General features: G+C 43.6%; 1 protein-coding gene across 6 annotated transcripts in view; it reads right to left on the bottom strand.

Annotated features, from left to right (window-relative positions):
- The window catches only part of FAT1 (FAT atypical cadherin 1), a 121,658-nt gene that overhangs the window by 54,324 nt on the left and 44,150 nt on the right, over positions 1-23,184 (bottom strand). For all 6 annotated transcript variants that reach the window (XM_059685610.1, XM_059685615.1, XM_059685613.1 and 3 more), the window contains one exon: positions 5,695-6,009. In XM_059685610.1, the coding sequence (XP_059541593.1) occupies positions 5,695-6,009 (315 nt within the window). The remainder of the gene's footprint in view (positions 1-5,694; positions 6,010-23,184) is intronic.

Below are 23,184 nucleotides of genomic sequence, written 5' to 3'. Positions count from 1 at the left end.
CCACCTTTCAAAGCATCTCTTAATGCGCTGCCTACAGGGATGAAGCTCACCTACACTTGCTGCATAAACACATGATCTCAACGGCCATGAACGTAGGCTTTCCTCTCGCCCGCCGAACACTCCCCAGGCTCCTAAATTGCTCCTAACTGGCTCCTAAGCAAGTTACACTCATCTTACTTCGTCAACATTGTTTATCCAATGGAGATGCACACGTATATTGTCTTCTGTAATGTTAATAAAGTAACATATGCTCGTTGAGAGAGGCTGTGGCATCTTCCCCACACCCGGTTCTGAGTGCGCCGCCCTCTGCACACAGGGGCCTTACGTACCGGGCAGGGCGTGCAAAAACCATCGCTGGTCACACAACGCAAGGGCCAGGGAGCCCGTTTCCCCAGGGTCCCAGAGGGAAAGCCTCGCTGTGGCCCAGACCTCTGGATTTCCAGCCCAGTAATTTTCTCACTCAGCCAGTAATTATTAAACAACATGACTCAGGACCTCCAGGTGGTGTTCTGGGTCAGTAAATCATGGGAACTTTCTCGACCAGACTGTCTTTCATCAGCTCTCCCAATCTGGCCTCCCTATTAGAAAAACGTCTGCTTTGAAAGTCTTGAGGAAGAAGGATTCTTTGAAGCACTCACTGCACTTTTGGACCCCGAGGATCACGTGCAAATTTTCTGCTGAGTTGAGGGAATAGAGCCATCAGACAGGCCGTGTGAAGCTACATTTACTACACTCTGCAACAATGTCCATGGTAAAATGTAGTTATTTCTTTTTTAAAAATATACTTCTATAGATTTCAGAGAGAAAGGAAGTGGGAGAGAGAGAGATAGAAACATCAATGATGAGAGAGAATCATTGATCGGTTGCCTCCTGCACGCCCCACACTGGTGATCGAGCCCATAACCTTGGGCATGTGCCCTGACCCGGAATCGAACCGTGACCTCCTGGTTCACAGGTCGACCCTCAACCACTGAGCCACACCGGCCAGGCAAAATATGATGATTTCTTGATCTGAAAAGCCATCAGGTGATTGGCAGAACTATCAGACTTCTTTACTAACTACACAGTCTATGATATACCTCAAGACAAACATGCCTATGTACTAACTGTAGTTATTCCCCACTGTTACCTGCCTCAACCCATAAGAAAATAAACCCTCTCTGTAATCCTTATGAATTTTCTTCTGCTGTCCCGGCAGCAGGACGCATGTGCTTCCTGCCCAGGGTTGGGAGCTGGCTGGGGCTGGAGCTGGAGGGGGAGGGGGGGGGGTAGTCTCCCTGATGCTAAGGAAGAGGTCTCTGCAAACATCTCTTCCCAAGTGTTGTCAGGACAGAGGGATGTAAAAGGGAGAGGCAATGCCACATTAATCCCATTTGCACAAGACATAACAGGAGAGCAGCGCTATCTTTACCTCAGAGGCCCCAGAGATAACCACGGTTTCAAGGCTCCCTCCCCACAAAGGCTCTAACAGAGAGAATTTCCTTAAGTTCCTTTCTCCTCAAATATACAACAGGTCCAGACCTATATTTGCTCAGACATTCAAAAGGCCATGGATGGCTTTCTTGCCTGTCTCTTCAACAGAGAAGTTAACCTAATCTAAAAGACAACATGAAGAAAAATGAAATCATCTTAAAGTCTAAATCATCAAACCATTTTTTAAAAGGGGTGGTTATGTTTGTTAGTTTTTGAATTACTACCTGGCGGCTTTGACTTTTAAATGTCTCTGCTTCTCAAGGCCGGCCCGCCCCACCTACCCCCACCCCTTGCTTTCAGGCAAATAGTTTCTTGACTCTGAAATCCTCCCTCAGAATCTGTATGCATTTCTAATCTCGCTTCTTTTACATCTGGCAGTGCCTGATTTTTTAGCTCTTCAGTTTTCTTTCAGTGACTTCACAGGAAGCAGGCTGGATGTGGTCCCTACTTGTGCGGTAAAGAGTGTGCAACTGCACTGCTTACACGAGCCTTTTATTAACCACTTAGAGATGCTGTGTCAGGTCTTCCTGTTCTTGCATAATCTCTCAATTCCAGCCCTTTTTCATAGGCTGGGGGTCCTGCGCCCTGCCCCTAATGCTTCCCAGAGGAAAAACTCTCAGGTCCCGTTTCTGTCCCGTATAATTAAGTTCTTATATGGCTCAACCATTAACCAACTGCTGGCTTCCTGTGACTCCAAACCTCCCTCCAAGGCTCCATCAGAGGAGCACAGCAGAAATAATCTGGCCAAACGCTAGAGCATGACCAACGATCTCAAAGCAAAAGCAAATCCTAGATGCGCAACACCCATCTTGAACCGGTGTTTACCTTTAACTATCAAGAAAGGGTTTCTGTGAAAGTTGGTGTATGCTAACAAGAGGTTTAAAACTAACATTTTAACATGCCTTTTTAAAAGACAAAAGATTACATACACACACACATACACTCACACGATCTCTATCAGGTGTCTTTCTACAGACATTTGAGTATACAAATATTGAATTCAGGTTTTTTTCCACCTTAAGAATTGTTTCTTCAACCCAAGTGCCCATCAGTAGGTGAGTGGGTGAAAAGCCGTGGGGCAGTCACACCATGGAAGACCACACTCTGCTGTAAACAGGAAGACAATTTTACCCTGTGTGACAGCATGCATGCACCTAAGTGGAATAAGCCCGTCAGAGAAAGACAAGTGCCACATGATTTCACTCATGTATGGAATTTAATGAACAAACTGAACTAACAAGCAATAGCGACAGACTCAGAGAGAGCAGGCAGACAGCGCTGATGGCGGTGGGAGGGTGGTGGTGTTGGGGGCAGGAGGTGGAGGGATTGAGCAAAAAAGAAAGAAAGGGGGAGAGAACTCATTGTCAGGGACAACAGTGTGGTGATAGTGGTGGTGGTGGGGGGGGCGGGTGGGGGCCTGGAGGTGGAAGACAGCATAGAGGGGATAAATGGTGATGGAAAAAATAAAAATTAAATAAAATTACTACAATAGAGTAAAAAATAATTGCTTCCTTTTAAATTGAACAAAGGAAATTATGTAATAAAAAAATGGTACAAATAAGGGATAAAAAAGATTGCTAAGGAAGCTGGGAATGCCTCTTTAATTTTGATTGTCGTATATTATTCCCTTGACATATATCAACCAGACAAACCAGTAACTGAATAGGCCAGCTCCCCTTGAATAAGACCTAAAAAGCAAAACCATGATAGAGGTATGCAGATTACAGCAAATCTCCTTCTTCAGAATTCATAATTAGATTCCACAGGAAGGTACTGAATCACCAAAACATCTTGACTCAAAGGCCAAGTGATCTATTTGATAAGTACCTTTATTTTCCTACAAATAATCTCTCAATGTCATATGATGGTTCCTGTTTCAATTCTAATTAAGAAACTGAAGATTTCCACATGTGAAATTTTCAGTGCATAAACAATAGCCAACTTTCCACTACACACAAATGACAGCTAGGGTGAATATCTCTGCCCACCCCCTCCCCCTCTCTCTGCAAAATAATGGGGGGGGGGAGGGGGAGAAACCAAGGACTAAGAAAAAAATAGATACATTGTCCAATGTAAAGGAATAACGGTTAGAAGTTTGTTAGAATTTTGGAAGAGGATTTCGGAGTCGAGATGCCTTCTGCTTAGAAGCAAGGGTTCAGACATTGAGAGGAGAAAACAGAAAACCTGAAATATCAGTTCAAGAAAATAACTGCTCCCAATTTGAAAACACTGAATCCTGATCCCTACTGCTCTATGGAAAACTCCAAACAACATAACAACAACAACAAAAAGACTGTGAATTGTGAAATGAACGCTAGATATTCTTCATAAAAAGTAGTCAAGACTGCAGCTGGTTTGGCTCAGTGGATAGGGCGTCAGCCTGCGGACTGAAGGGTCTCAGGTTCAATTCCGGTCAAGGGCACATGCCCGGGTAGGGGGCATGCGGGAGGCAGCCAATAAATGATTCTCTCATCATTAATGTTTCTCTCTCTCTCTCTCTCTCTCTCTCTCTCTCTCTCTCTCTCGTTCTCCCTTCCTCTCTAAAATCAATAAAAATATCAACACTAATAAAAGAGAAAAATGGTAATTGGCGTACGACGATACCCTTTTCATTGGCTAATCAGGGCTATATGCAAATTAACTGCCAACTATGATTGGCAGTTAACTGCCAACTAAGATTGGCAGTTAACTGCCAACAAGATGGCGGTTAATTTGCATATGTAGGCACAATGCAGGGAGGCGAAAGAGAAAGCAGGAAGAAGCCCCCTGCCACTGACAGTGATCGGAAACCCAGGGGGGAGCTAAGAGCTGGGGGGCAGGGCAAAGGCAGCCCTGGGGCCGCCTTTGCCCTGCCCCCCAGCCATGATCGGAGAATCAGGCGCCTTTGCCGCCCTGGCCAGTGATAGCAGGAAGTAGGGGTGGAGCCAGCGATGGGAGCTGGGCACGGTCGAAGCTGGCAGTCCCAGGAGCTAGGGGTCCCTTGCCTGGGCCTAAAGCGAAGCCCACGATCGCGGGGCCGCTGCAGCTGCGGGTCCCTGCTGCCCGAGCCGGACGCCTCAGCCAGAGGCGTTAGGCCTGGACAGGGGCGGAGCCTGCAACCTCGGGGAGCTGGGGGTCCCCTGCCCAGGCCTGACACCTCTGCCGGAGGCCTCAGGCCTGGTCAAGGGGCCAATCCGGTGATTGGTGATCAGAGGGTGATGAGGGTCAACTCCTCTGGCCGAGGCATCAGGCCTGGGCAGGGGGCTGAGCCGGGGATTGGGGGGATATGATGGTCCCCTTGCCCAGGCCTGAAGCCTGGGTCAGAGGCGTCAGGCTTGGGCGGGGGGTGGAGCAAGCGATCAGAGGGAGTTGGGGGTCCCCTGCTCAGGCATGATTCCTGGGCCAGAGGCCTCAGGCCTGGGCGGGGGCCAGAGCCAGTGATCGGGGGGAGATGGTGGTCCCCTGTCCAAGCCTGACACCTCAGGCGGAGGCGTCAGGCCTGGGCAAGGGGCCGATCAGGTGATCGGAGGGTGATGGGGGTCTACACCTCTGGCTGAGGCATCAGGCCTGGGCAAGGGGCAGAGCCAGCAATCGGAGGGGTCTGGGGGTCCCCTGCCCAGGCCTGATGCCTGGGCCAGAGGCATCAGGCCTGGGCTGTGGGCAGAACCAGTGATGGGGGGAAATGAGGGTCCCCTGCCCAGGCCTGACGCCTCTGTCAGAGGCATCAGGCCTGGGCAAGGGGCTGATCCTGCGATTGGAGGGTGATGGGGGTCAACGCCTGAGGGCTCCCAGTATGTGAGAGGGGGCAGGCTGGGCTGAGGGACACCCCCCCCCACACACACACACACACCCAGTGCACGAATTTCGTGCACCGGGCCCCTAGTATTTTATATTTAAAAAAAAGTAGTTAAGAAACTGGAATACTTAACAGCCTTAGAGTTTGCAGTAAGTTTAAGAGATATCACTAATTTAGCAGCTATTACTGAAACAATATTTGCTTTTTAAGCTGCAAATGAAACTCTACTAATGCGCAAAATCATAAAATCGCTTTACAAAAGCAAATTCAAAGGAAAAAACACTTGGATTAAATTTTCAGCTGGCAATAGACTTGTTTTGAACAACTCCAAAGGAAAACAACTTATTAAAAACTAAAGAAAATCGGAGCATTAGTTCTTAAAATGTTCCCCTATTGGGAGAGTAAGTATAAACAAGAACATTTCATACGATAGTTTTAAGGCATACCTGTCTTAGGATGTATGGAGAAGAACCCTTGTGGATTTCCACTTGTGATTCTGTATGTCAGCTTGTCATTAGAGCTAGGATCTGGATCGAAGGCCTCAATGTGGACCACGGATACATCCTTGGGAGAATTCTCCATGATTTCTGGAGAATAAACTGGCTCTGAAGTCTGGGGTGCGTTGTCATTGACATCCTCCACCTCGATGTAGACCTCTGTGAACGAGGAAAGGGGCACAACACCCTGATCCGTGGCGTAGACTGTCAGCCAGTAATGGGAGGTGGACTCGCGGTCCAGGCGGTCTGCAGTCTCTATGACACCTGGGGAGAAAGGAGGAGACCATGAGGAGGCCTGTCAACAATCCCCAACACTGCCACTTCGAGAAAGTGTCAACCTAAATGACGACTCTGGTTGATGGAGGGCTTATGGGTCACAGCTGTGAGACCTGGAGCAAGTTAGCTCAGCTCTGTGCCTCGGTTTGCTTTCCTATAAAATGGAGATAATGGCAGTACGTTCTTCCCAAGTTGGTTAAATGAGTTCCTACAATGCTAAGGATTAGAATGGGACTTGGCTATTCAAGTATTTGTCATTATTGGTATTAGGTGGCAGGTACTATGTGAAGCACTTTGCAAATATTATCTCATTTACATTTCCAAACAAACCAATGAGATGTACTACGACATTATCGAATGGCCCCATCATCTGCTTTTCCAAGGATGGCATTTATGGTTGGTTAGGATGAGTTGACTTTTCTAGATTTTATCCAGGAACCAGAGACAAGACCAGAGACATGGCCCCGATCTGAGCCCCACAGTCTAGCACCCGTTCCCCACGCTGCACTCGTGTGACCCCGGCTACAGTTAAGAGGAAGAGGCTGGAGCAACACTCGTCCGCACGTCTTAGTTTGATAGACACGCCCTGCCTAGTGGCTGAGAACCAGAGGATAGCCTTTCAAAGTCCAGAAGAAGGAACTGCTCAGGTCTCTCATGTGATGAAAACTTCAGTTTCTTACGGCAAGACAACCCGTGTGCTAGAAATATACTTTCTCCCACTTACACCGTAAGCTCCAAAAGGGCAGAGGCCACATGGTTCTCAAATACCTGTATACCCAGCACCTTGCCCAAAGCCCAGTAATTACTCCTTAAATGAGTGAAAAATGAATAGAGATCTGGAACTGGTACAGAAAAGTCCTCAATTAAGACCCAACCTAGGACACATATCTCATTTAAGTCGACTAGTAAAAGATGGAGTTATATAATTACAAAGGAGAGGGTTAGTGTATCATTTCAGCCCCACCACTGAAATTAGTCAAAATCTCACTTGATCCCAGGATTAACCTCTTCTCAGGGTGATGAACAGTGAAAACAGCCATTTCTCTTAGGCTAACCCAGTGTAATCATGTCCTCTGGCTTGCCAAAAACACATCACTGCATTTTTTCACGTGCACTAACCATTCCAAACGAGTTCTGCTTTTAGGGTTCGACACCATGGTCCAGGTTGGATTTTGGAAACTCCACAACTCTTGAGTCATGAAATTTCCCATTTAACGCAATTCTGTTTTGAAGGTTTGCTAAGAATTAATGAAGCGATAATAATTATAATGCTTCTGAATAGCAATAAATATTCATTTTATGATCATCTATTTCATATTTGGTAACTTTGCTATTTGTAAGTTGTAACCTGTTTGGTAGTGTTAGATGTTATCTAACAAAATAAATGAGATTTTCCCCCTACTGACTACTTCAATATGCATGGACTTAAATTTATAAATGGACCAAGAATGACACTCACAGAAATAAGGACTAGAGCCTCGGAACTCTTCAATCAAATCCAGCGACCTGGTCTCCCCATGCAGCAGCGACAACTGTCAGATAAACTCAAGCACGTTTGCCTTTTCCTCTGGTCCAAACATAGTCTATGCACTCTACCCCCGAAATTAGTAAAATAGTATGTGTGTCTTGTTTTTAAATATTTTTATTGATCTCAGAGAGGACGGGAGAGGGAGAGACAGAAACATCAATGATGAGAGAGAACCACTGATAGGCTGCTTCCTGCACGCCCCCGGCTAGGGATGGAGCCCGCTGAGCCACTGCGGCCAGGCGAAAATAGCATGCCTTAGCTTGAGAGAAGAGTGCCCTTAGTAAACAGGAGAAAATACTCTTCTCCGGTTTCAGCTTTCCATCACTCCCATCAGCCGATACAAGGCAGCCGGGGAGTCCCAGAACGTTCTCTCTGCTGGGATTACATATTAACACACAAATGCACATAAGCTTCTCTTGCGTCCTGCCTTTCATGACAGTGTAGCCTCATTCACCGGACAGGTGAAGGATTACTAGCAAATCTGAACAGGACAGGTACATGGTGTCTTCGCCCCTCTAGGTTCTAATCCTCAAGCAGTCCATGCTGCTATCATCCACTTCTGTAAATTGTGTCCCTCGACCTGTGATTTGTAGGCATTTAATGACAACAATAATTAGGGAAACACATTCATTCAGTTTACTATATGCCAAGCACTAGGAGAACTGTCTGACAGGCATTATCTCATGTAATCCTTACATCCAACCTGCTTTCATATGTGGTGTTATTACCTCTAAATCATGGATGCAACACTTGGATTAAGAGAGGAGGGCCCAGCCAGCGTGGCTCAGTGGCTGAGCATCGACCTATGAACCAGGAGATCACAGTTTGATTCCCTGTCAGGGCACATGCCCAGGTTTCCGGCTCAATCCCCAGTAAGGGGCGTGCAGGAGGCAGCCAATCAATGAGTCTCTCTCATCATTGATGTTTCTATCTCCTTCTCCCTCTCCCTTCCTCTCTGAAATCAATAAAAATATTTTTTTTAAAAGAGAGAGAGAGGAGGAACTTTCCCAGGGCCACAGTAAATGCAGACTGCATTCAGACACCACGGATCCCTGACTGCAGCGCCAGCAAATTCCGCGTCAGTCCTGCTGTTCCTATGACCCACGTGTAGTATGCAAAATTTATGTGAAAAGCCAAGTGGAACCTCATATTTCATTCATTTTTTAACATGTCAGTATTCAGAAGTAGTGTACTCAATGTTCGTTCATATATACTAGTAATAGCTTTTCCTAGTGTCTGGGTGGAAAAGAAAAAATAGAAAAGGAAAGGATCGCATGAGGCTTAAATCACAGGCAAGTCAGCTATTTATTTTCCATCAAATGCCACTCTGTGCCTGGTGTGCAAGTGTCCAGACTGCACTGTACTATTATCGATGCCTTCTGTGGTGGCCTTGGGGGCGCAGCCACGGCCTTCGCATGACCTCCCAGACATGTTAGGGGGAAGTTTCCAAATTTCGGGTAATCCCTGGATATTAATGAAGGTTAAATGTGAGACAGCACAGTGGCTCTACACAAGTATGGACGAAAACTAAGATGGCATTGATTAGCCATTTAAATATTAAATATGCATAGTGAGATGCTCAGAGGTTCATGTTTCATTAATTCATAGACTATATGTTTTATAATATCATGTGGTGATTTTAAGATAGTTAGGTTGTGATGTATTTTAATTACTGCATCCTCGTAAAAGAACAACATTATTTAATACAGCTTCTAGGTAACTATAAAGTGAATTTTGACTGTCAAAGGGGAATGTGGGCATATTGAATAGTCTCTTCTAAACAAAATGCTCAAATTCATGTTAATACAAGTGTATTCACTGCATTTATAATCCTATATTTTATAAGGCTAATATGCAAATCAACTGAACGGCGGAATGACCGGTCACTATGACATGCACTGACCACCAGGGGGGCAGACACTCAATGCAGGAGCTGCCCCCTGGTGTTACTGCGTTCACACAGGGGGAGCGCCGCTCAGCCAGAAGTCGGGCTCATGGCTGGCAAGCACAGTGGCTGGTAACTGGAACCTCTCCCACCTCTGCAGCAGTGCTAAGGACCCCTGGGGAAGCGAGCCTAAGCCAGCAGGCGGACATCCCCTGGGGGATCCCACACTGCGAGAGGGCAGAGGACAGGCTGAGGGACTCCCCCGCACCCTCCCTCCAGTGCACAAATGTCATGCACCAGACCTCTAGTCATTTAATAATAGAAATATTTATTGTATGCCAAGGATTTCACTAGGTGCTTTACATGCATTAAGTCATTTAACAGACATAAAACTTGTATGATTTTCATCCCGGTTTTACAAAATAAGGAGGCAGAAGCTCACATAAAGTAATGAACTTGCCCAAGCGTTAGAGTTGAAGAAGCAAAGTCAAGATCCACAGTAACTTGGTAGCACTAGGATCTGAGCCAGTTTGATTCTAGAACTCAGGCTCTTCACCAGGATGCTAGGCAGTGATTTCCAACTTTTTTTTTTTTTATCTCACAGCACACATAAACTACTAAAATTCTGCAGCCCACAAAAAATGTATGATATTTTCTGATCTGACAAAAAAAAAAAGGTATTATTTTGATCCCTTCACACTGGAGGGCTGCCGGGAGCCGGTCCATGCTTGCTGTTTCAAGGGACCTGGCATATATGGCATACGGTTCTTAATATGTTTGCTCACCTTCTTGGCACTATGTGTTTTAACCAAGGTCTCTGAGAAAGGTTGTTTTCCCCAGGTAGGGATTTTCCCCTGAAGTTAGGGAGGGAATAAAACCCCTCAACTAAGTGCCAGGTGGGTAATTAATCCCTTTAACTACGAACAATCATGCTTAAACTACATAATCTTTTCTCCCTGGAATGGAGATAAGAAACGCCCTAACCTTTGTAATAGAGATTGATAGGATTGAATCAACTGGTATAAATACAGTTGTAACAAGACAGAAAGACTCAGAACTTAGAACAGAATCAAGAAGACAGAACCTACACGGAGCCTAGAGACAGAAGAACTTTGCTGGAGAGAGCATGCCGGAGGATCCTGGAGAGGGACTGGCCTCGGAGCCTAGAGACAGAGCCTAGTGGGAGAACATGGCAAGGGATCCTGGACTGAACCTGACTACAGAGATTGGCAGGAGAACCTGACTGGAACCTGGACACTGAACCTGACTGGAGAGCCTGGACAGAACCTGGCTGGAGAACCTAGCGAGGGAACATGGCTACAGAAACTCGCTGGAGATCCAAAGCAGAACCTCTCTGGAGATCAAGACCAGAACTTGGCTGGAGATCCTGGCTAGGCTGCTGATCAACTGAACGCTGTCTCCGTGTCATTCCTTCTTCGCCGACTCCGTCCACACCTTTGGGAACCCCTGGACCCGCTGGGGTTGGACCCCGGCATCTGGCGCCCGAACAGGGACCCCTAGGTAAGCGCCCCACACTCGGGACGGATCGGACTCCACTGTAGGAAGAGGGTGGATAGTCTTCGCCGACTCCATCCACACCTTTGGGAACCCCTGGAACAGGATTCCCTTAGGTAAGCCCCCCCATTGAGAACCTCCACACTCGGGACGGATCGGACTCCACCGTAGGAAGAGGGTGGATAGTCTTCGCCGACTCCGTCCACACCTTTGGGAACCCCTGGAACAGGATTCCCTTAGGTAAGCCCCCCCATTGAGAACCCCACACTCGGGACGGATAGGACTCCACCGTAGGAAGAGGGTGGATAGTCTTCGCCGACTCCGTCCACACCTTTGGGAATCCCTGGAACAGGATTCCCTTAGGTAAGCCCCCCCCCCCCTTAAAAACCCCCACACTCGGAACGGATAGGACTCCACCAGGGTGCTACAGACCCCCCTATAGAGGATAAATAGGGTAAGAAGGTGGATAGTACAGAACTTAGATTGAGAAGATGTGCCGTACTGAGTCCAAAGAAAGAAGACTCTGTATTGATCTTTAGATTAAGAAGATGTGCCATACTGAGTCTAAAGAAAAAAGACTCTGTATTGATCTTTTAACATATATGCTTGCTAGCAGAGGAATTAAGGTTACTCCCAGTCAGACAGAACATTTTATACAAGAAATATGTCCATGCTTTTCTGAGGAAGGAAAGGTAAATGTAATGGCATGGGAGAAGGTAGGCCCAAGGAGCCTTATCCTTAACCCCACTGCAGCCTTTCCACCCTGGGAAAGTGCAGGATTGGCAAGCTCTTCCTGGGGTGATAGATCAGGACTCAGGTAATAGCGGAAAGCGCCAATCCTACTCTTAAAATGGATATAAGAGAGCATTTGAGGTTTTTTTTAATGCTTGCTTTAAAAAAATATAAAAGGGGGAATATGCCGGGAGCCGGTCCATGCTTGCTGTTTCAAGGGACCTGGCATATATGGCATACGGTTCTTAATATGTTTGCTCACCTTCTTGGCACTATGTGTTTTAACCAAGGTCTCTGAGAAAGGTTGTTTTCCCCAGGTAGGGATTTTCCCCTGAAGTTAGGGAGGGAATAAAACCCCTCAACTAAGTGCCAGGTGGGTAATTAATCCCTTTAACTACGAACAATCATGCTTAAACTACATAATCTTTTCTCCCTGGAATGGAGATAAGAAACGCCCTAACCTTTGTAATAGAGATTGATAGGATTGAATCAACTGGTATAAATACAGTTGTAACAAGACAGAAAGACTCAGAACTTAGAACAGAATCAAGAAGACAGAACCTACACGGAGCCTAGAGACAGAAGAACTTTGCTGGAGAGAGCATGCCGGAGGATCCTGGAGAGGGACTGGCCTCGGAGCCTAGAGACAGAGCCTAGCGGGAGAACATGGCAAGGGATCCTGGACTGAACCTGACTACAGAGATTGGCAGGAGAACCTGACTGGAACCTGGACACTGAACCTGACTGGAGAGCCTGGACAGAACCTGGCTGGAGAACCTAGCGAGGGAACATGGCTACAGAAACTCGCTGGAGATCCAAAGCAGAACCTCTCTGGAGATCAAGACCAGAACTTGGCTGGAGATCCTGGCTAGGCTGCTGATCAACTGAACGCTGTCTCCGTGTCATTCCTTCTTCGCCGACTCCGTCCACACCTTTGGGGACCCCTGGACCTGCTGGGGTTGGACCCCGGCAGAGGGCCACTGCTGTGTTGGCTGTTGCCATTTTTTTATTTGATAAATAAGGGAAAAGAGGCCAGTGCCCCTGACTAATCAGTCAGGTACTGCATGTTTCCAAAATCCTCGCGGCACGCCGGTTGAAAATGGCTGCGCTTAGCTGAACTGTCATCATTAGCCACAGCATCACTGTCACACACCCCACAGCACCAAGGATGCTGGGGACCACGGGGGCAGGGGGGCCACAGCCATGATGAGAAGCTACAAGGAGGTTTCAATGCTGACATAAGGGTCCTCCCCACACTGAAAGGAGAGGAGAGCCAAGGACCGTGCCTGGCCGGAGGGGCTCAGGGCCTGGCGCCTAAGCATGACGCTAACTGTAGGTTCTAATTCTAGGTACCAGGACAAAAAGCATCCAGTAGGCGGGGAAAGGACATGCATGTGCAAGGAGACTGTGTTCTGCTTTTTCAATCATTTTGTTCAGTCACAAGATACAGCCCCCACGACCCCCAGGCACAGAGGCAGCCCTCCACTGAGCTCCCCTCTGGAATCCAGGAGCAGACAAGTGCCGGCAAGGCAGGACACCGTCTAGATAACCTGCGAAGAAAGACCCGTAGCCCTCGCCTTAGCATCTCAAAGTCAAGACTTGTAGACTGGCAACCCCTTGGAAACCCTCAGTGCAACGCTCTCGTTTTGAAAGGAGGTTGAAATGATTCGCCCAACTTCAGGAAGCTCAACACTGAGATTTCAGATTCCAGAGCCCGGCACCTCCTAAATCAGGGGCTTATCGGAATCCCAGTCATCCTTCACAGGGATCCGGGCTCTGAGACAACCAGTAAACCAACTGTCCAGATGACTCGCCAGAGGCGGTGTTTATTCTTTCGGTCACTTCAAGTCCTTATTCCTACACCCCTGTTCCCAGCCCTTCCTAAACCCAACTAGCATCTATGGACGGATTTCTCCTGGAACTTCGGCAGTTACCTGAACTCATAAAAGGGAAACAACTTTTCAAAATTGTATTGTGAAGACTTCTAATCAGTACTTTTAATATAGGAAAACATCAATAACTGCACTCCTAGCCATCACTGAAAGTTAATCCATCAACCCACAGGGCTCATTCTCAAAACTTCACCTCACTCCTGCTTCACTCAATCCAGGCTCACCTACCATCCAACTTGCAGTAACTACTTTTTTGCACCCTGGGTTATACATTCACTTTTCCTGAAACAATTCTCTAAGGAACCAACAAAAACTTTACATATTTAAGCTCTAGTTTTAAGCATATTTCTCTTCAACACATACGCAGAATAATACTGCATCTTATTCGTCACTTATATACACCATATACAAACTCTGCAGTCTCTATGTAGTGTTATGTTGTATATTCTGAGCACAGAAGACAAGTCCACACAAGCTTGCTAGATGCACTCCCCAGCCAGGGTATAAAGAATCTTGTATTTGCTTTAAGGAAACATCACAGAGGCAAATACCCAGCTTTCCAAACTCAAGAACACAATGAAGACATTCTCAGGAAAAGTTGTTAATAAGATGAAACAATGGAAAGAAGATGAAATTTGGAACTGTTAAGTAAAAATGTTTATCATTCCAAACATACTCTCTGGGGTTCCAAAGCCACCACCAGATGTCACTATGGAAACTGATTTTAAATGTGAATACAGTGGAAAAAACAGACAGAAGGAAGAAAAAAAACCACACACACACAATGTAATTGTTCAAAGAGCTTGACCAATGGAGCTGAAAATCCAGATCAGGACAAAATTTCTTTCTAAAAGGATTCATTCATGTTCCTATATTTAATTAAACGGGGGTTGATGTTGTCTTCCGACAGCCTGATTATTCGAAGGTCACAGGGGACAGTATCAGGTGCTCCAGAAAGGGGTCCAAAAGTAAATAAGGTTTCAACAAGTAACTAACTTCTACCCCCAGCACTGATGTCCAAGGCTGCTGTTAACTCAAACTGTCCTTGAACAGCAAAAGCCAGCATCCCTCCACCCGAGCCCGGTGGAGCAAGAGCCTTTCAACATATTCATTTCTAAGATAAAAATAAAGTTATATGTAGCCACTTCTCTGCCAAAAACAACCTAACTGACTCAAATTTCCATGGCCACACAACACCTTTCTTCCTGGAATTTTCCTATTTTCTTTGTTTAACTGGCTTTGGCCCCCTATCAAGTCCTAGTGCCAAAGCTTTCAACAAAATGTTACTATTTCTTCTGCTGCTCCAACTCCAAAATACTTATAATCACCAACTGCCTGGCAACTTAAATTTGCTACAAACCCTACCACCTTTCTGATATACCATGCTACATATGGTTTGTGTATGTGTGTGTGTGTGTGTGTGTGTGTGCGCGCGCGCACACGTGCATGTCTCGTTCCCTGCCACACACACACACACACACACACACACACAGAGACACACACTTTTCTGGAACCAAGCTTAAGACAACAATCGTTGGTCCATCAGAAGATAAACTTACACATAAAATATAATTTGTCATGGTATTTCTCTGTAGGCAACAAGGAACTGACTACTCTTCTCTCTAATTCTACAGTCTCGCCATAAACAGAATAACTCTTTTGGAAATAAGTGCTTCCCAAATACAAAAGAACAGCCCTGGCAGGTGTGGCTCAATGATTAGAGCATTGGCCCAAGCACTGAAGGGTCTCTAGTTTGATTCTCAGTCAAGAGCATGTACTTGGGTTGCAATACCTGAGTTCCAGGTTCAATCCCCAGCCCCGGTCAGGGTACATGCAGGAGGCAATCAATCGATGTGTCTCTCTCACGTCAATGTTTCTCTCTCTCATTCTCATTCCCCACCCCTTATTTTTCCCCACCAGCCCTCCTCTCTTCCACTCTGTCTAAAAATCAGTGGGAAAAATGTCCTCTGGTGAGGATTAACAAAAAAACAAAAAGAAGAAAGATATCTTCTACATACTAGAGATGTAATATTGAGGTTTTTGCAATTAATCCATAAATAGTTACTCAACTTTTTCCTGATAATTACAGAAAAAAATCAGAAGTGCCACAACTGTTCTATTCAATATTAATCTACTATAAGACATTCTTTCTTCCTTGAAATTAAATTTAAAATGTGGGCTAAGCTTCCTGCTGAAATGCAAGCCCTATGAGGGCACGGGTTTGTTGTCTGTTTAGTTCAGGGGCTGGTAAACAGAGGGATGCTGATTAAGCATGTGTGGGAAAAGGATGTACATCAAAATACAGGTATGAGACATGCTCGCCCTTTAATTCCTTAGGAAACGTAAGCATAGTAAAACATAATATAAATATATAACATGTATATTCAATGTTCCTGCCTGTTTCTGCCATTAGTTGGCAAAAGTGTGTTACTACTACCGACTAATGAAGAACAAGTGAGATAAGAGTCTGTGTTAAGTTGAAGGCCTTTCAGATTCTAAAATGGCTATCCAGTCCACTTAGAAAATGACAGAGAAATGCTTTCAGTACTCAAATTAAAACTTTATACTTCCTTTCACCTCAATTATACAAAGCCATTCTTATTTCCTTTACTGGTTGGTAATCATAAAAACATATGGAAAATACAGTCATGTTTAACAGTTTATTTTGCAGAGAAAAATTCTCTGCAAAAAAAAAAAAATCCTAGCACTTTCAAAAGTAGAGAGATACAATTAATTTTTTTACTCCTGAGGTATAAATAATTAATTTTTTAAGTGCGTGAGACCACAAATGTAAGGTAAATGTCCTATGCTTTTAATAATTTTAAAATAGATCAAAATACATAAAATAAAGCCAACTAAGAAGCAACCCTCAGGGGCTAAGCAACAGCTCGGCAGGCTACTCACATGCCGCACAGCTCAACGGACACCTCTCTGCCCTCTCGCAGCTAAAAACCGAGTGAGCTGGGTTGTAAAATTCTCTCTCCAGTTTAACCAAAGACATGGCACTGATTACTACCAAGAGCCAACCTTTCAAAACCGAGGACCTGCCCTGATGTCATCTGTGGGAAACATCTGAGACGGGGAACAGAGCAAGGTCAGGGAAATGATGATGGCGAGGATGACATTACCAACCAGCAAATGCATACGTGGAGCCCACGGTGTGCCAGCCATTATTTTTAAGCACCTCTCACATGCTAACTCACTGAATCTTTACAGCAGCCCTAAGAAGTACGACGATCATCCCTGGTTTACAACTGAGAAAGCAGTTGGACAACGTGCCCAAAGTCTTCTCATTGGTGAGAAACAGGACAGCAACTGAACACACGCTGCAGTTTCCGGAGAAAAAGTCCTGGCTTCCCTGGGATGCAAAAATGGAGTCACCAGATGGGGAAAACTGGTTTTGTTGTTTCCCTGACATTTGGGGATCTGGGTAAAGTGATGCTGCAAAAACCGTGTTGCTCTGTGCCATTAGGACACTCAACGCATTCCATGGGGTCTACAGAAAAGGAGGGGCGGTTTAATGTATAATGGTAACCAAGATACAGCTTTAAAGTAAGATGTGTACATTCAATACACGGAAGAATGTGATACACAAATTGAGTGAAAAATGTAAATCTTTATAAAAGTGTATAAAGTCTGACCATGGTTCTGTTTAGTTCCATTTCAAAATTTAAAAGCTACTCACACACAACACGAGTAAAAAGAAGTCTAGAATGAATAAGGTGATGAAGGGGCAATAAAGAAAAATCAACCTAATAAGCTAATGTTTTTAAGCTGTGGATTTCTATAACAATAGGTTTTAAGCCATATTTAAAATGGATATAATAAAAAGCCGAATAAAACGTACCATCAAGTCCCTCAGAAGTGTTGTTAGTATAACCTTCGTGTTTTATTTCCCCTTTGCATAGCAGACACAGTTCCACTTCAAGTTTGTATTTATTTGTGTAATCTGAGTAGATGTTTAAATGTATATGCTGACAGCTTCAACAATTTACTATTCCAAAAGTATTTATATGTGAAAAGACTTACAAAGTTTTGGGTCTAGGAAATTCTATCATTGTAATACCCAGAATTAGGTCATAAGTTAATCATTAAAAGGAAAGTTTGTTTATAATAGCAACTGTCTATCTTTTTATTCATTATTCAGATTGACTGTTTAAATCATTTTAATTAAAATGTAGGTCGGTCAGCTCTTTCCATTAAAAATGTTGCAGTAACTTTAAAATTAGCTGAGGAGGCTCTTTTACTTACAAACTTACTAGAACTTAACATTAATTAAGTTCATAATCAGATTTTAAGCATCAGGTTTCAAGTCCAGGGATTTCTTTAAGTCATTCCACGGCAAGCTCTGCTAAACCACGTTTGCATGCTTGGTCGGGAAGTGATTCCAAGTTCTAATTTCCATGTCAGAATAATTACTACTGTTAATGAGGGCTTTTGTGGATGAGTTCTCTTAAAGAGGATCATCCCTGGCTATCACAAGTATCATTGGGACACATATTAATTGGATAAAACTACATACATAAGATGGCCTTTGGAGACATTAAAATTCAAAGGAAACATTTCATATGCCAATGGCAATGTTCCTAGCAGTTTGTTTTATATTTTAGAAACCAATGTTCATTACTCTTCCTGCCTGGTATTTACTGGACACACACTCAGCAGATGTGGCAGATATGCCATACTGTGTAGTCCTCACAATTAGTCTGTTAACTCGGCGGTCTTTTCGTGATTTCCATATGTGAATGCAGAGGTTTACAGCGGAAAAGTCACTGGTTTAAAGTCAGTTACTCATCATTATAACAGTAATAAATTAATCAGCAAATTCACTACTGCATTCCCTGACCAATTAGCCACCTCAATGCTTTATATTTAGTAACTCGTTTAAGACTCAAAAGCTAAGGAAGTTGCCTTGTTACCCAACTAGTTATAGAGAAGCAAGATGCAAAAACCTGGCTGACTAGCTCCTCAGTCCACACGCATAACCACCGGGGCGCTCTGCTTTTCCTATTCCCGTGGGCTGTGGGGGCAGAGAGTAACACAACAGCCATGTCTGACTCTCAAGCCTCGGTTCTTTCCTTGTAAGCCCATAAATAAACCCACCACTGTTAATTGGAAAAAACAAACTCCCTAACAAACAAAAACACATCAACAAAAGTTTACCAGCACTGATGCTGCCAAAGTTTACCAGCACTGGCCCATGGCGGGAGGAAAGACATAACAAAGTATAAACCAACTAACTGCGGGCCAAACATCCCTGAACAGAGTTCAAGAATCCAGGTGACCAAGTCCATTTAGAATAAAAAAGGAAAAAAGGTAACAGGAAAATAGAATCTAACTCTGTTTTATATTCAGGAGGTTGCTGCATTTATCACACCATCTTGTTAATGTAAAAATGCAGACTAAATTTATGTTAAATGAAACACAGGTCGTCTACAGCATTACATAATACCAGAATCATGGCGAGACCATCAAAACTGAGCTGTGCCTGCAGTTACTGTTATTAACTTTAAAGTACTGAGGGTGGGTTGAAAAACTATTTCAACCATAAAGCAGTTTTTAAATTTTAAAAACCCAAATTAGTTTACAAATTGAAAAGGTATAATTTAGAGACAACATTCAATTACTTTCAATATCGAATTTGCTGCCAAACCTGATACCATAAGAACTCAGAAACTTAAGTTAGGTGAAGCTAACCTAGTTCTGAGTTGATTCACTGACTCTAATAACTCAGGAGGAACTCCAGGTATATACCATGATTCCTATTAACAAACACTCTAAATCACAAGCCAGTTGTCAAAGTTCTGTGCCAGATCAAAACGAACGTCTTAGGAAATATCCCTCTTAAGAAAAGAAATCTGGGGCCTTTTTATTCTAGGCCACAATACTTATGTAACAGACTTTTAAAAAACTAGACCCTATACTGTCCTCTTCGTCAAAAGGGATCTCATGTTGTGGCAGTGGCCTGGATCTTGCTAGAAGTTCATCTGGAACCTGTTTAATTCATTCAACATGCACAGGATTCCTACTATCTGCCAACAAGGCACAAGGTGCTAAAGAATCCAAGAAGAGTAAGTCAGGAAAAGAAAGTAAAGGGTCATTTATCCCCTGGAGCCACAGGGGGAAAAGGGAGAGAAACCATACGTGTTTCAAAGGGCAGCATTATACTTTAACCACCAGCCAATTTAATAAGGGCTTCCCATTTATTTTCTCTCTCTTACACAAAGGTCAAACAAACCCTTCCTGGGTGGTAAAGTCCGGGCCTGAGTTTTATGATGCAACATGTAATTATATCATTTTTAAAAATAAATTTTAATTCCATTTTGTGAGAAAAGATAGGGAGGTGTGTATAGACACTAAAAATGGTGGGTTACAGGAATGACGTTTTTCTTCTTTGTGTCAATATTTTCTAATTTTTCTACAAGAAACACATACGTATTGCAGAAAAATGTTTTTAAAACCCACCTGTATCAAGGATTAATCCAAAGTGTACTAACAGAACTTGAGAAATTCCAGAAATGTGAAAGCAACCTTTAAAGGTTAAGAAGTGACTCCAGGTCTCCATAAGCTGGGTAAAACAACTGCCCGAGACATCAGTATTGCAAAGTATGTCCTACCACAAAGACAAGGCACTATTCAATTATTAAAATGTCAGTTGAAATGACTAAGCCTCACGCCAAACTCCTTCAAGCGCTCCCTTGCTAAAGAAGGAATGGAATGAGATTCCTCCTGCTGCAGCCAAGTATTACTCTGGCCATTGTATAAACACGGCTTTTTCCAAGAGACAGCCGTCTGGGCGTTCCAGAATGCACGAGGCCAGTGGAAGGGCAGGTTGCCCTTTCTTTAAGGCTGCTGAGGTTTCTGTGAAACAGATTCTAAATCCAGAACGCAGCGAGGAGTATTTACTTTTCTTAAAATAAAGCCTAAGGCCCACATGCAGCCCAGCTATGCAAAAAGGAAGGTGTGTTGAACACGAACTGAATACGTTAAAGGCAATGAAACCCCATTTGCTTCTTGGTTCCAGTGGTAATGATCCTGTGTAAATCCCTTTCCCATCCACTCCCACGTGGCATTTTTCTTTAACTTTTGATCAAGTGAAAAAAAACTAACTGGTTTCTCTACTGTATGCTATTTCAACCATAAAGCAGTTTTTAAATTTTAAAAACCCAAATTAGTTTGAATTGAATTGAAAAGGTATAATTTAGAGATAATATTCAATTACTTTCAATATTGAATTTGCTGCCAAACCTGATACCATAAGAACTCAGAAACTTAAGTTAGGTGAAGTTAAACTAGTTCTGAGTTGATTCACTGACTCTAATAACTCAGGAGAGACTCCAGGTATACCATGTGTTATATTAACAAACACTATTGGATAGCTACGTGCAAAAAAAACTGAACCTCAATCCTAACCTCAAAGCATGGTTGTATGGTAAGATTATGTTTAGTTTTTAAATAAACTGTCAAACTGTCTTCCAAAATGACTGTACTATTTTGGATTCCCACCAGCAATGAATGAGAGTTTCCACTGCTCCACATCCTCACCAGTCTTCAGTGTTCTCAGTGTTTTGAATTTTGGCCATTCTAGCTGATGTGTATCTTCTATGGTAAAGTGTCTTTAAGGTCTTTGGCTCATTTTTTAGTTGCGATATTTGTTCTCTTACTGATGCGTTTTAAGCGTTCTTTGTATATATTTTGAATAATAGTCCTTTGTCAAATGGGTGTTTGCAAAGACTTTCTCCGACTCTATGGCTTGTTTTTTTTTTCATTCTCTTAATAGTGCCTTTCCTAGAATAAAATATTTTAATTTTAATAAAGTTCAATTTATCAATTCTTTCTTTGGTGGCTCATGCTTTTGGCGTTATACCTAAAAAGTCATTGCCAAACCCTAAGTCATCTGTATTTCCGCCCGTGTTATCTTCAAGGAGTTTTATAATTTTGAATTTTAGATTTATGTCTGATCCATTGTGAGTTAATTTTTTGTGAATAGTGAGTTAATTTTTTGTGAATAGTGTGGTCTATATCTAGATTTTTTTTTTTTGCATGTAGACGTCCAATTGTTCCATAAACACTTGCTGAAAAGACTAACTTTTCTTTTTTTTTTTTCTTTTTCTTTGGGGGGGGGGGCAATTTCTGAAATAGGTTGTGTCAACTACATTATCTCTTGAATTAAAAAAAAATCATCTTGAAGAAAAAAAAAACAAACACTGCAAATTAAACCCAACACCTATCAATAAGGACCTAAAAGCATCGCAAGATCTGATTACTGAAACCTTACTAAGAATCTTTGTTAAGGCAAAACATCAATTTGTAAATGCATATCATCCCTTAATTTACCTATCTAAATTCAGATTTTTTAAATGAAGAAAGGTATGAGTGACAGACTCAACTGCTGCTGAAGATTACTAATTTGGTATATTTTTAAAAATCACAAAAGGCAGCCTATTGGTGTGGCTCAGTGGGTAAGCGGCGACCCAGGCATGATCCCCAGTAGGGGGCGTGCAGGAAGCTGCAGATTGATGTTTCTCTCATTGATGTTTCTATCTATCCCTCTCTCTGTCTCTCTTCCAAAAAATAAAAATATATTTTACTTAAAAAATCACAAAAGACAAGTGCACACCTACACTTATCAGTGGATTCTCAAACCAGAGAGAACAATCAAGACTGAACAGAGCTATAAAATCCTGCATACACTCACAAACAGAAGAATCCCAGCCAAGATTCCCCAGTGAAATTGTGATGCATACATAGGAATTATATAATCTGCACTATTTTAAGCAATCAGGAAGCTTTTCAGGGAGTACCTACTTTGAAACACTGAATTAAAGGCTATATAAAGAATACACTGGTCCCCTAGCTGGTTTGGTTCAGTGGATAGAGCATCGCCTCCGGACTGAAGGGTCCTGGGTTCGATTCTGGTCAAGGGCACATGCCCGGGTTGTGGGCTCGATCCTCAGTAGGAGGCATGCAAGAGGCAGCCAATCAATGATTCTCTCTCATCATTGGTGTTTCCATCTCTGTTTCCCTTTCCCTTTCTCTCTGAAACAAAATTTTTTAAAAAAAATAATACACTGATGGGTCTCAAATTACTGTTACATTAAAAAATTAAAGTAAAGAACTGAATTAGGGGAAAATTGAATACACACTATAACTTCTGAGAAAAAACAACTTGCTTTTCTGATTTTTGTTTAAAGTAGTTAAAACAGCAATATGATCTCAGAGGTTTATATCCAAAAGAAAGCCTATGACCTGGGAGGAAAATTGGTTTGGAAAAAGCAGCAAATATGAACAGAGCAGTCAGATGACTAGAAGAACACTTTGCTGCTTCTCTCCTTGTCACCAATGATCACCAGCTAGCACGGAGGTTCCCAAGGAGCCAGGCGGAAAGCCTGCACTGGGACAAAATTCAAAACAGGGCTTCGGAACACGACAGTCGTGGGGAAAAAGGAGCATCTATCATAAAAGCGAGAGGGCAGGTTACTCCCTCCCCTGGGATTGTCCTGCATCCCCACCACTCACCTCATCACAGACCCAAAGCCGCCACAGGACCTGGCCCTGCCTTCTCACCTACCTCGCCTCAGACTCCCACCATTAGGAGCAGTGGTTCTCAA

Source organism: Myotis daubentonii, chromosome 2, assembly GCF_963259705.1.
Source record: "Myotis daubentonii chromosome 2, mMyoDau2.1, whole genome shotgun sequence".
Classification (NCBI taxonomy): Eukaryota; Metazoa; Chordata; class Mammalia; order Chiroptera; family Vespertilionidae; genus Myotis; species Myotis daubentonii.
This window is presented reverse-complemented; position numbering and strand designations above follow the sequence as displayed.